This window comes from Gracilinanus agilis, chromosome 4, assembly GCF_016433145.1.
Source record: "Gracilinanus agilis isolate LMUSP501 chromosome 4, AgileGrace, whole genome shotgun sequence".
In the NCBI taxonomy this organism is placed as follows: Eukaryota; Metazoa; Chordata; class Mammalia; order Didelphimorphia; family Didelphidae; genus Gracilinanus; species Gracilinanus agilis.
This window is the reverse complement of record NC_058133.1, coordinates 272,784,670-272,798,864: the sequence shown is the minus strand read 5'-3', so window position 1 is coordinate 272,798,864 and position 14,195 is coordinate 272,784,670. Positions and strand designations below refer to the sequence as shown.

The window sequence follows — 14,195 nt, the reverse complement described above, 5'->3', positions numbered from 1 at the left end:
TCTCCCTCTCCCTTCTCTCTCTCTCTCTCTCTCTCTCTCTCTCTCTCTCTCTCTCTCTCTCTCTCTCTCTCCCTCCCTCCCTCCCCCAGCCCCATTCTCTCGTTCTCTCGTTCTCGTCTCTCTCCAACTCTTTCTACATGTACTCTGTCCCTCCTCTTTTCCCCCCTCTCTATCTCCATCTGTTTCTATCTCCATTTATATGTGTCTCTGTGTCTGTCTGTCTCTCCTTTTCTCTGTCTCCATCTCTGTCTCTTTCCCTCCATCATTACCCCCTCCTCACACGAAGTCTTGGCAATGAGAAAACAGAAGGCGCTCTCAGCACCCGGCCCCTAACTCCCTGTCCCATTTTCCCTAGCCCTCCCCCCCACCTTCTCTCTCTTGTCCCCCTAGGAAAACTGTTATGGCTGGAGGTGTTGAAATGACTAATTGGACTGAGACAATTATCTTTCTGCTTCTGACAGCAGAAAGGGAGGAGGGTGTGTGTGTGTCCATGTCTGTGTACGTGTCTGTGCTCATTGTCCACAGACCTGTGTTTGGCCCCATGTCCAATTTTTCTATATACCATTCTTTCCCAGTGAGGGGAGGGGTCTTTGGAACACCCCTACGTTACAGCTTTAGTAATTCTAGGGTCTCTGGATGATTTAGACATATATACTTAGAACCTAGTCAGGGGCAGCTAAGTGGCTCAGTGGAATCAGAGCAAGACCTGGAGAAGGGTGGTCCTAGGTTCAAATCTAGCTTTAGATGCTTCCTAGCTATGTGACTGGGCAATTCATTTAACCTTCATTGCCTACCCCTTACCACTCTAATGCTTTGGAACTTGGTATCGATCCTAAGATAGAAGGTAAGGGTTTAAAAAAAGCCAAAAAAAAAAAAAAAGACCCAGCCACAGGTCATCAAGGGTCCCATTGGGGTTGCCTGTGGAGCCTTCATAGTCATCAGGGGGCAGATCCCAAAATGTCTCCTTTTGTAAAAACATACATCTTCAGTAGCTCACTATTGTCTCTAGAATAAAGTATAAACTCCAACCTAGTTTAAGGCCCTCCATAATCTAGTGCCCCACTACCAATTTATTTCATAATACTCCCTTTAATAAACTCAATGTCCCACTCAAATTGGACTATACGCCATTCCTGAGATCTTAAACTCCATCTCTCACCTCTCTACATTTGCACAAGCTATTCTCCATACCTGGAATGCACTCCCTTTTCATCTCCACCTTTCAGAATCCTTGCCTTCCTATAGGGCTCTTCAGAGGACACATCCTCCTTGAACCCAACCCCCCTTAGATGTTAGTCTTTTCCCTCACCATTGAATTTTCCTCATGATATACTTATTTATGAGGATATTTTAGCCCCTCCATCTCCCTTAAAATGCAAGAGGAATGTGTGAACCTGTTCCCTGGAGACAGAGACTCCTTTATTTTTGACTTTGTAGCCTGAATATTTGGCACAGGTACTTGCCTGGGGTTTTAGTGCCAGCATATGGAAGAAGCAGGCTTTGAACCAAGGTCTTCCTGACTCTGAGGCTCAGCTGGTATTGTGCATAAGTGTTTAATACAATGTTTGTTGAACTGAATTAGAGAAGGGGGTTTAGAAGCCAGACACTCTCTGAGTAGGCGTTTGAGTTCTAGGGATCCCGATGGGGTAAATCCTTGAGAGGATAGGGCTGAGCCATCAGTGTGCCCCCATCTAAGCCAACGGCACAAGGACTGAACTGGCCTTCTGGAGGAAGGCAACCTGACGGGTCTCCTTACAGGAATCTCCACCCTAGGGGTGAGTGCCTGCTGCCCTTAGAAAGGGGAGGAAAGGCAAAGTAGGGAACTCTCACCTTCCAGGTGGCTGTGTTCCTCCGGAAATAGGCAAACATCCTGGTGAACCAGTTGTAGATTTCATTCAGAGTGAGCTGCCTGTCAGGGGTCTCCAGGATAGCCTTTGAGGGAAGCAGAGATCAAAGCGCTTACTTTCTCTCCTCCAGGGATAGGAAGTCAAAACCACTGGTCTCTCTTTCTGAGGAGTCCAGCTCTCCCTGAAGCCCAAAATACCTTTGCATAAATTCCTAAGTGTGTGGGCTTGAGACAGTATGAAGGGTATGAGTATGTGTACATGTAGCTTTATAGCATCAGTAATAAGAATAATAAGAATAATAAATAGCTAGCATTTATAGATTGCTTTAAGGTTTGCAAAGTCCAAAGTAGCATATCAGCTTATCCTCACAACTTTTAGAAGTAGGTACTAATGTTATCCCCATTTTAAGATGAGGAAACTGAGGCAGGCAGAGATGAAATAATTTGCCCAGAATCACACAGTGAACTAAAGTGATGTAGGACTTGAACTTTGGCCTTCAGTAGTCTATCCACTGTACCATCAAGCTGGTTCTGTCATATGATAAGTGCTATGGTTAGTTAATCAGTTCTGCTAATGACCCAGGAACTTTTGGGTCTGATTTTGTGTGTATAAGTACATATATGGGAGGAAGGGAGGGTGAGAGAAAGAGAGAGAAGGAAGGAAGGAAGGGAGGGAGGTAAGAGGAGGGAAAGAGGGAGAGAAGGAAAAAGAGGAAAAGAGGAGGGAAGAAGGAAAGGGAGGAGGAAGGAAAGAGAGAAGGAAGGAAAGGAGAAGGTGAGGGAAGAGGGACAAAAGGGGAGAGAGGGACAGAGACACAGACAAAGTGAGTGCAAGAGAGGGAATGGATATACATATGTCTAAAGAACTATATCAGTTATATCTGGATGAGATAAGAGAGAATCAACCAGTGTGTGAAATGGGAAGAATCTATGTAATAAATGAGCTGATGGGTAATGTATGAGAGAAGGTACATTTGGCAAAAATTAAGTGAGGGTATTGGGATCAGGGAAGGGAGAAGCCAAGTAAGTTTTGGGTAGTGGGAAAAGACAGGGAAGGACTTCATAGACAAATGGGCAACTGGAGACAGATTTGGGAGATGACAAGAATAGAAAGGAGGATTTATCATGCAGTCTCTTATCCCCAACATCTCCATCATCTTCCCTGGGAAGCTCACCTGTCGGATGAGGGACGCATAGGTGAAGGGAGGTCGGACATCTGCATTCTTGTAGAACTCATGATTCTGGGCCAGCTCTGGGGGAGAGAAATGAGGGATATAAGGAGGGCCAGGCCTGTGGCCCAAGAAAGCCCCTTCCCCTGAACTATAATGCCTCCCTTCTGTAGTGCTCCTGCCCCCAACTCCCCATCCTCACCAGAGGAGATGGGGGTGCAGAACTTGTCACTACTCCTCCTGCGGGCAGGGCCCCCACTGTGAAGACTGGCAGAGCTGAGGCCAGGGGGGCGTAAGGGAGTAACAGGGGCAGCAGCTGAGGTGGGGGGGTGGGCGAGACCATCCGGGAACGAATCAGCCGCTGAGACAGTCACCTTGGAGAGTGAGGAGCCTGATACCAGGTTCAGCTGTGAAAAATAGAAAGCATGATGAGGGCAAAGCTGAAGAGGAAAGCAGGGACGAGCAGAGACTGTCTCCTCGGATTCCACTGACTTCTTTGCTCTAATCAATCTCAGGGTCAGGATGGTTAGTGGGTGAATTTTATTCACTAAGGGAAAGGATAAGTGGGGGAGGGACAGAGCAAGGTACAGAGGGGGTGGATTCTGAAGGGGAAAACCACGGAGGTCTAAAGTAGAGGGGCAATATCTAGAGGGAGGGACTGAAGGAAGGGTTGGAAAAAGTATCTGGGAAGTCCCAGAGGGTTCCTGGAAGGTCAGGCCCCACTGGAAAGTATGAGGAGAGTCATAGGGACTAGAGGGAGCGGGAGATGTATGTATGGGGGTATGGGACATCTCACCGGTTGGCTAAAGGGCTTGGGTTCTGAAGGCCTCATGTGCAAATGGGCCATCATTGCCTGAAGTCGTTCACTCTCCTTGGCTAGCTGTGGGGAGAGAGAAAAGATGGGAGAGAAGGCCTGGGTTTCAGAGTCTTTTCTGAGCTTAGCCCTCTCTTCTTCAGTCAGCATCCAATATCATCCTTCCCCAGTCCTCTGCCTCCAGGGAAAAGGGAAGGACCAAGGAGAGAAAAGATGACAATCACCAAGTCTTTTCAGCTGTTTGACCTCACACAAGTGTCCCCTAGTCCCACAGCCTTAGCCAACTCCACGGTTTCCCACCTTTGTTCAAGCTTTTCGACCCACATAGAATTAAGCATTTTTTTACAAATCCCAATTGGCTGATTGATTCACCCACCAAATATTTGTTGAACATTCATTACATCAAGACCCTTTGTCAGGTGCTGTGGAGAATGCAAAGATGTATCCCTGCCCTTGAGGAATATACAGTCCAGTGGGGAGCTGATACTGCATACGTATTTGTTGACAGATTAATTTCTCTCATTGATTGACTGGTTCTCCTGATCTGTCTTTTGGGTATCTACAGTTCAAGCCACTATTTTCTGTGATCTCTTCATTTTCCCTCACTCTAACTTTGTCAGATCCTTTTTTTTTTTTTTTTTTTTTTGCCACAACCTTTGCCCAAGACAACCCATTAGGAAATTGAGCACATCTTGCCTCCCAACTCCAATAGAACCCTTCTGGTAAGAGGATCACTCTTGATGTTGGGACACCAGTTACACTGCTTCTGGTCCTCCCAGGACAAGACCCAGACACCCCCCTCCAAAGCCAACAATGTGCCCTCGATAGAATATGGTTCCTAAGTCCAAGACAACTAAGGGAGATAAGATTACTTTGATTCCAAGAACACATGGTTAAACCCAGGGAAAGGTGATACTGGGGCTAGGGAAAGGGTGTGAGAAACCCGCCAAACATCCCAACATGCACAGAGAGGGCCACACCTGTATCTCCAGCTGCTGGACAACCTGCATCTGGACCCGGCACTGGGCTGTGCTTCTGTCGTCAAGTGCATGTTCTGTGTTGAGGTGTCTTCATGGGGGCAGGGGGTGGGGTGGAGAAGGGAAGGTTTAGACTGGTTTCACCTAGGATTTGCCCCCAGCTCCCTGAACTCCCATCTGCCTTCCCTATGACATCTCTTCAATCCCCTCACACACAAAGACAGGGAGATAGGCAGGGGCAGACAAAGTGATGGGGAGACAAAGAGACAGAGAAGGTGGCCCAGCCAGAAGAAAGGAAAGATAGAAGCGGCATCTTCCTAGTCAGCTTCCTTTGATGTCTTTGCTAAAATCCCAGCTACAGAGAGATCTAATTGCAAATGAACTAATTAAGTAAACCTCTGACGAAGCGTGAAAACAATTTGTTTGACCCTGATGCTGCAAGGGGCTGGGAGACAGCAGAGTTAATCAGTCAGTGACAGAGCCTGGCACCACTGTGGCAGCACCAACTGCCTGTCCGCCCCCCTGCCTACCTGTCCACCTGCCTCCTCTAGGCCTCATCACTCTGCTGTCAGCTTCTCCTGACCCTTGACTGGGGAGACTGGGAGGATATAGGAGATGGAGACTGTTCCCTGCTCACCCTTCAACCTGTTCTGTATCTCCCTAAGAGGGAGGAGAGCTACTCTAATCCCCACAGAAGCTGGCTAGAGGGAGGCCCAGGTAAGACAGCTGTGGGCATGGTTGGAAAGCAAGTACATGAAGTGACCCCCACACATTTCAACACTCCTTCACCCCCAAAATCCAGACAGTAAGTGCATGGCTTCCGTGGCTAGGGAGCTGGTGCAGGACTTGAGAATTGAGGGGGAAGGGAGAGAAGTGGACACTGAGGGAGTGAGGAGAGCTGGGACTGACTTGTGGTGGTCAGTGAACAAAGGGGACAGAGAAGTGGGGATAAGGAGTGGAGAATGAAGGTTGGGGGAAGTAGGAGGGCTTAGAGGTGAGGAGGAAGGGGCAGGTAGGGACTTACTTGACAAACTGCCCCAGGTCTTCACAAAGGGTCTCACAGCCTGGCCATTTGCACTCCCCATGCCCATAGAGGGGATGGGAGCCAGGGGTGTCCTCGTGTGAGGAGCTGGGAAGGAAAGGAGGACAGGAGGTCAGGGACCTTATATGGTAGGCAGGGCCCCTATTACTGACTATATCATCCTTGCTTCCAGCTTGGTCCCAGCTCCCCCTGCCCCTATCTTTCTTGGATCCAGCCCTCTAAGAGTACTGTTCCTCAGCATCATTCCCCTAACCCCCTACCTGGCTCCTCTCCCAATTTAGAAATCCCATATTTTAGGAGTCAGATATGAACGCAAAAGGGGACAGCTAGGTGGCCCAGCAAATTGATAGGCAGGCCTGGAGACAGGTAGTCATGGATTCAAATCTGACCCTCAGATACTTCCTAGCTATGTGACCCTGGGCAAGTCACTTAACCCCATTGCCTAGCCCTTACCACTCTTCTGCCTTGGAACCAATACAGAGTATTGAATCTAAGACAGAAGGTAAGGGTTAAAAAAAAGGTGGGGGGAAGCTGGGTAGCTCAGTGGATTGAGAGCCAGGCCTAGAGACGGGAGGTCCTAGGTTCAAATCTGGCCTCAGACACTTCCCAGCTGTGTGACCCTGGGCAAGTCACTTAACCCCCATTGCCCACCCTTACCACTCTTCCACCTAGGAGCCAATACACAGAAGTTAAGGGTTTTTAAAAAAAAGATTATTAAAAAAAAAAAAAAAGATATGAACTCAGAGATCATTTGAAGTCAGCTTCCCACAGTCACTCCCTCTCCTGCCCCCAGTAGCTTCATTTCAGGCCCTATCTCCAGAGGTACCTGTCTCGTCGAGGTGTAAGCACAGTGGGTTGCCCATTGGGGAGGGTGTGGTGGGAGAGGGGGGGTGAGACCTTGGGCGGGGCAAACGAGGTAGCGGTGGCTGCTGCTGTGGTGAGGTCCAGCCCCTCCTGCTTGATGCTGTCTTCAGCTGGCTGGGCAGCTGCCCCATCTCCCTTCCATAGCTGGGGCAGGTCGGATGGGCACACAGCTGTAGAGAACAGGGACACATAGAGATCTCTTCCCACCTTTAATCCTTGGGTAGTACAGAAGGTACCTTACCCTTCTGGAACTGAAGGCTGGGGGTATCTTCCCAGGGACCTTGGGGGAAGGATTCTGAACATTCTGAGTCCCCTTAGGGGCTCAGACCATGGGAGCATTGAGGCTTAGGCTAGACCCTTGGGAGGGAAGAATTTCAGGGTCTGAGGATACCAACTCTGGAGGCTCGCTCTGGCCTGGGAGAGTGCAGAGGGATGTCGGTGCTCCTGGAGTCACTCACCTTGTGGGAGGGTTTGGAGAGGTCCTGTTGCCTGGCTGGGCTGTAGACTGACCAGACCCTGTCTTTGCAGGTTCAACAGGTGCTGCTGTTGCAGCTGCTGCATCTGAAGAAGCTGTTGCTGGAAAGCCAGCTGCTTGTTCCCAAGTGCCTGCTTCCCAGAAAGCGATGGTGCAAGAAATGTCTAATCAGGCCTTTTGTCATTGAAGCTGTGTGTTCTCTGCCCTCCACCACCTCCCACTCCAACCCTCTCTGCCTCCTTTCAGCTTTGTCCTTTCCCTACCTCCCTTTCTCAAGGACTGAAGTCCTTCCTCTCCCATCCCATGCCTTCTTTCCCAGGGCCATCCTCTCCTCCCTTCTATTCACTACAGTAAGGGTAAGAGCAAATGCTAAGCTCTCTCAATGTCCTCCTCCTCCTCCTGGCCCATCATAGGGCTGTGGGTGCCACTATGGTCTAGAATTCTACTGGGCTGATTTGAGGGGTTGCCCTACCATCTTCTCCTTCCTCCAAAAGCTCCAGCTTTGGGTAGAGTCATTGGTACATGGGGCAATGCTGAGAAGGGAGATAGCATGTCTTTTCCCTGGTCTGTCCCTTCTTCTGTCTCTCATTTTTTTTCTCTATTGCACTCTTCTGTCTATTTTCTCCTCTTTTTGGATCTTTATCTCCCCACTTCTTTCCTTTCTACTTTTTTTCTTCTCTTTTGATCTTTCTTCTCCTTTCTCTCCTTCCTCCTTCTCTTCAAGATCAAAAGAAGGATTGGACTTTAGACATCATCTATACTAATCCCCTCATTTCCCAGATAAAGAAACAGACCCAAGAAGATAAGGCCAAAATTAGTAAGTAAGGTAGTAAGCTGCTGGACTGAAATTTGAACCCAGATTCTCCCAGTTCTTAAAATCCATTCCTCTTTCCAACGTTTCTTTCTTTTGTTAATTTTTTAAAATCCTTATCTTCCATCTTATTATCAATTCCATGATGGAAGAATGGTAAGAGCTAGGAAACTAGGGTTAAGTAACTTGCCCAGGGTCACACAGGTAGGAAGTGTCTGAGGCTAGATTTGAACCCAGGACCTCCTGACTCTAGGCCTAGTGCTCTATACACTGTGCTGCCTAAGCTACCTCTTACTTCTTTCTTCTTATTGAATCACAGAACTTAGAATTAGAATATAGACAATATAGAACCTCGACAATATATCTCATACAGCTCAGGAATCATCCCTGATAGAAAAAGTCTTATAGTCTCTGCTGAAATAGAGGTACAGATGAGAATCTTACTACCTGTTAAGGCAGCACATTCCATATTTATTATTGGTCAGTCATTTTTCAGTCATGTCCAACTCTTTCTGACCCCATTCAGGATTTATTGGCAAAGATAGTGGAGTGGTTTGCCATTTCCTTTCCTTCTTCAGCTCATTTGACAGATGAGGAAACTGAGGCAAATAGGGTAAAGTGACTTGCCTGGGCCACACAGCTAGTAAGTGTCTAAGCCAGATCTGAACTCAGAAAGATGAATCTTTCTAACTCCAGACCCAGCACTATCCACTGGGCCACCTATCTGATCTACATTTCATATTTAGACAATGAATTCTTTAGAAAGTTCTTCCTTCTGCTGAGCCCAAATCTTTCTTCTTCTAACTTCCTCCCTTTGGTACTCATCTTGCCCTTTGGAGCTATGAAGAATGAGTTTATTCTCTATTTTATCTGACAGGCTTTTAAATACTTAAAGACGGCAAACATGTTCCCCACTCCGACCTCTTCCCAAGTCTTCCCTACTCCAGACTAAACACATCCCATTCCTTAAGCTATTTATTCTCTTTATAATGTGGTTTCCGGACCACTCACCATCCCGGTCACCCTTCTCTGGACTCACTGCTATATGTCAATGTCTCTTTTATCTCATCTGTATAATCAGAAAAACTTCTCTCTAGAAGCTAAGGGCTCTCTCCAGGGAGGACAGAGGTCACAAACAAGCAAGATAAAGCCCACGATAACACGTTCAATTATTTCAATATGCCAACACCCCCACACCCAAACACACAGCCACATATACATAGGCATGTCTCTGCCTGGAAGGGCTGACCACAGAAACCTCTGGGGACAGATATCGGGCTGGGGCTAGAAGTGAAGCGTACCATTCCTGTCCCACCAAAGTTCTCTTCCCTCCTCACCCCTGCCCAGTGGCAGTCACTCTGGAGTAGAAGTATACCTACACCCAGCCACAGCTACACACAACTCTGCCTTCCAAGCACACACAGATTCTGACAGGGGCATTTCTGCACAGGCAGAAACACGCCAGTCAATCAGCAAAGTTTTATGGGCGTCTCTGGGGCCATGCTCGCTCTGGGCACTTACAAGTTAAGAATAAATGATGCCTGTTTGGGGCTTGTTAGTTATCAAAAAATAAAACAAAGAATCATGCATTTGCAAAGTCCCCAATAGAGCAAAAGCTCCTTGAGAGCAGGGACTGACTGACTTAGCACAGTATCAGTCAGCCATTTTTCAGTTGTATCCAACTCTCTGTGATCCCATTGGGGATTTTCTTGGCAAAGATACTGCAGTAATTTGCCATTTCTTCTCTAGCTCCTTTGATAGATGAGGAAACTGAGGCAAACAGGGTTAAATGAAATTGCCCATGGTCATGTAACTAATAAGGTTCTAAGGTCAAATTTGAACTCATCCTATCCATTACATCACTTAGTTGCTCCAATGTGTTTTACACATAATAAGCACTGAAAGAACCCTTAAAAATCATCAAAGCCAATTCCCTCATTTTAAAGAGATATTGAGTGACTTATCCAGGGTCACACAGCTAGTAAATATATAAGGCAGGATTTGAATCCAGATTTTCCTGACTCTAATACCATTGCCTCATACTGTAACATCATGCTGGCAAGCCAAAGTACCTGGGAAGAGATACTAGAGATGGTATAGCAAATGATAGAGTGGTTGAAGAAGCAAAAGAGTCACCAGTTGTCTTGGTATGCTAGAGAAGCTTTGCTTCCAATCATGGAAGATCCCCTGGAGGAAGTTGCTTGGAACGGTCTTTTTTTTCCCCTCAACATGGGAGAAAGAAGGTTGCTCTAGACACAGAGTAGAAGGTGAGGGGCATAGGAATAAAAGTGTGGCTTGGAGAGAGTGGGCAGGCTTTAGGCTAAGGGAATTCAGAAGGCCATGAGAAGTAGAGATGAGGTAAACCGAAGGAAGCTTGAAGGATGGAGGAAACCTAGCAGTGGGCAAGCTTGTAGTTTTGAGATCCACAGAAAAGAATTTAAGAGAATGGAAGGAATGGTGCAAAAGTATAAAAACCATGTTTGGCCCCAAAGAAGGATTTTGAGGTTCTCTACACTCCCCACTTTCCCCATCCTTTGCAGAGATGAGGAGTAAAGAGGGGCAGTTCATGAGTATGAGCCATTGCTTGTAATGTCAGATTTTTCTTGGGTTGAATTGTTTTGCTAATGGTTCTTTTCTCTCTTTCATCTTAAAAAAATGTCTTTATATAAAGGAATGGCTCTGGGAAGGCATATGATGGAAAATATAAGTGATTTAAAAAAAAAAGAAATCCTTAAAATCTATTTTTTTAAGGTAATAGAAAGATTCCTTCTGGAAACTCATGTACATATAACTACAGGCATGCACCCATGGCATGAGCTTACACACTCATAACTAAATTCCCACATGATTATCCCACATAGTAAAAGGGAACCCAATTTATCAGATGGTGGCCTGGATATAAGATAGCACATAGGTTAGAGGAAGAGAAAGAGGAATGGAACAGAATGGGAGAAAACTTATCACCAACTAGATAGCTAGGTGACAAAGGAGAAAAAGCCTGGAGTCAGGAAGATTTGAGTTTAAATCTAGCCTCAGATACTTACTAGCTGTATGACACTTAACTTCTATCTGCCTCAGTTTCCTTAGCTGAAAAATGGGGATAATAATAGTATAGGTATCCCTTCCACATTGAGAGGGTTAGGGATGCATTGCCCCCATGATCTGGAAAATCCACATAAAATTTTTTGACCTTCCTTTTCAGACCAGAGAAGAAGACTGAATTTTTTTCTTTTTCTATTATAAAGTATTTATGGTAAAAGAAATTGTGTCTATTTGTATTAAAAGATAAAATATGTTGACAATGTACAATACTATACATATATTTCATGCATTTCTGAGTTTCTAAACTTTTTCTGTGTCGTCTGCTGGCCTTTGTGTGTCATCTGCGACTTCTGCAAAATTCCCATTTAATTTCTTATGCCAACCATTGATATATGGAAACTGAGATGGGGAAGGCCATGATGTGGAAGAGATACCTATACTTACTTTCCAGGGTTGTTGTGAGGATCCGTTTTAAAGCATTTAGGAGCTAAAAAATGTTAGGATGATAATGAAAATCTGGCTTCAGACACTTCCTGGCTGGGTGATCCTGGGCAAGTTACTTAACCTCTGTTGGCCTCAGTGTCTTCATATGCAAAATGAGGATAACAACATTCCCTCCCAGGGCTGTCTTGAGAGTCAGAGATAATAACTATAAAACACTTAGCACAGTGCCTGGCACACAGGCTTCCTAGCTCCCTAGGAAGGGCTGAAGGGAAAGTTAGGAGAGGAATGGAGGGAAAGAAGGGGGCCAGGGCCAGGGCCTCACACCCTTCACCCACGCCTCTTACCTCTTTGGGTTGCTGTTTCCCAGCTTGCTGCTGGGTGAGGAGCTGTAAATGAAGCTGCTCTTGTTGTTTCTTATAATATTCCTGTAGCTGAGGAGCAAGGGAGGGGTGGGAATAGGTCACAGAAGGAAGAAAAAATAAACAAACAAACAAACCGTAGGTTGGGTGGCTTTCCTTCTTCCTCTACCCCATCCCCACCCATCTGCTGTGGCCTCCACACTGCCCTAAAGTGAGGGTGGAGAATTGAATTCGAGATCAGGAGTCCAGGCATCCCCATATAACCCTCTCCTAGGGAAAAAGCCCTCACCCTGGATTTGGAGGACCTGGACTCAGTCTCTGATTGGGATGACCCTGGGCAAGTCATGTGTAAAATGAGGAGAGACTGAAATGGCTTGGGAGACCCTTCCAATCAGTCTCTAGACCTCGGATCCAATCCTTTGGCCCCGGCGGCTGAGAACTGCTTCTGGGAAACGCAGAGGGGCTAGAGGAGAAAAGGTCATAGGGAGGACACACTTGGTGTCTAGTGTCAATCACAAGAAGGGATTCCTCATCAAGGGAGGGCACGGTCCTGCCCCTAGCCTCTGCCCTGCCCAGATGGGGCTTTTGTGCCAGGAAGGGAGATCCCCGGCACAGGTCACAGAGCCATTATTATTATTATTGTTATTGTTATTGTTATTATTTTGCTCTGGGGTAGGACTGGCACACCTGAGGCCCCGGGGCACAATGGGAAAGAGAGCAGAGTGTGAGAAGTACAACCCTCCACCAAGAAAGAAAGAAGAAATGGCCTGTGACCCGCATCCAGCTGTTCTAGAAGAATGCAGGCCTGTCTAGCCTGAGCGGTTTCCCCAACTGTCAAACAGGTTTCTGTCACCCTCCTTGGCCTCACCCTCTCCCGGGGCTGGGGGAGCCCCATGGCATTGGTAGTGAACAGGCACAAGAGGCAGGAGGCCAGGCCCGAGGTGGACAGGGGAGACCACCAGGTGGGGGACAGGGGAGGCTTTACCCACTCAGGAACAGCCCTGCACTTGTGTAGGGTCAAGGACGTGTGCATGGACCTGGTGGCAGGAGGTGAGGAGAGGGGCTCCCTGGGACAGGGAGCGAGGGGTTGGGGTCTCACCTGTTGAAGCATGATGGCCTGTTGCTGCTGCAGCAGGGCCTGGAGCTGAGGGGGTGACAGGATCTGCTGCATCTGCTGGGGGGTGATCATCTGTGGAGACATCATGGCCACCGACACTGGCACCTGGGGAGTAGGGAGAGACACCATCCTGATCAGACTCTCACCGGGCCTTTCTCGTTCCTGTTCCCAGATGTTGGCACACCAAACCCAAAAATACAGAACCCCAGAAATGCAAAGGCCTCAACTTGGCCAAGCACACCAGGACAAGAACCCTCTTTACAACGGCCCTGAAAAGTAGTCAATCTACAAGCATTTATTTATTTAGCCTACTATGTGCCAGGCACCGGGCTAAGCCCTGGGGATAGGAAGGAAAACTGAAGCTAGGCCCTGCCTTCAAAGAGCTTACATCCCAATAGCACTTTACTCCCCAACACAGACACTCCCATCCAGTGCCACTGGCCTTCCACCAACTGGATGCCCCCTCTCTGAGCTCTCAGCATTCTTTCTGGGTCCCCCATGCCCAGGATGGTCTCCTTCCCCCACAAACTACTGACCTCCTTGGTCTCCTTTAAGTCCCAACTAAAATCCCCCATTATATAAGAAGGCTTCCCTGCCCCCTCCCTCTATAATTCCTGAGTCTTGCCTCTGTTAATTATTTCCTGCTTGCCCTGTAGGTATTCCTTGGTATGTTGTCTCCTGTCCTATTCTGTAAGCTCCTAGAAGGCAGGAACAGTCTTTTGCCTTCCTTTTATCTCTGGTGTTTAGCACAGTGTCTGCCACAAAGTAGGAGCTGACTAAATGTTTATTGCTTGATTGACCGATTAATGGGAGAGACCACACCACAAACAACATGGTACCTAGAAAATAGAGACAAAGTAGATGGAAAGTAACCTGAGAGAGGAAGGCACGTGGGAGGACTGAGCAAGGTAGTCTGCAAACAGGAGGATTTGAGCTGTGTTTTGAAGGAAGCTAAGGAAAATAAGGCATGGGGTCTAAAGCAATTACTATATGCCTGACTGTGTACCAAGCACTAGAAATATAAGAGAAGCTACCCCACAGCCTCAAGGAGTTTCCATTCTAATGAAGGGTGGGGAAAGGCCTCTTGTGGAAGGTGGCTATTCCAGGCATAGGCAACAGTCATCACAAAGGCATGGGGGGACAAGAAGTAGACTGATACGAGCAGGGAACAGCCTGCTTCTAGATGATTGAGTTTGTGGAGGGGAGTGAGTAAAATATGAGAAGCCTGGAAAGGT

General features: G+C 47.3%; 1 protein-coding gene across 1 annotated transcript in view; it reads right to left on the bottom strand.

The window, feature by feature from the left end:
* FOXP4 (forkhead box P4) overlaps nucleotides 1–13,062 on the bottom strand; it is a 29,522-nt gene extending 16,460 nt beyond the window's left edge. Inside the window, exons 1-10 of the mRNA XM_044675308.1 lie at nucleotides 12,943–13,062; nucleotides 11,829–11,915; nucleotides 7,171–7,321; nucleotides 6,675–6,882; nucleotides 5,831–5,935; nucleotides 4,810–4,897; nucleotides 3,812–3,895; nucleotides 3,218–3,422; nucleotides 3,022–3,098; nucleotides 1,831–1,932 (exon numbers count right to left, since the gene is read on the bottom strand). Of these exons, the coding sequence (XP_044531243.1) occupies nucleotides 1,831–1,932; nucleotides 3,022–3,098; nucleotides 3,218–3,422; nucleotides 3,812–3,895; nucleotides 4,810–4,897; nucleotides 5,831–5,935; nucleotides 6,675–6,882; nucleotides 7,171–7,321; nucleotides 11,829–11,915; nucleotides 12,943–13,047 (1,212 nt within the window). The 5' untranslated portion in view covers nucleotides 13,048–13,062. The remainder of the gene's footprint in view (nucleotides 1–1,830; nucleotides 1,933–3,021; nucleotides 3,099–3,217; nucleotides 3,423–3,811; nucleotides 3,896–4,809; nucleotides 4,898–5,830; nucleotides 5,936–6,674; nucleotides 6,883–7,170; nucleotides 7,322–11,828; nucleotides 11,916–12,942) is intronic.
* Between the last annotated feature and the right edge of the window lie 1,133 nt (nucleotides 13,063–14,195).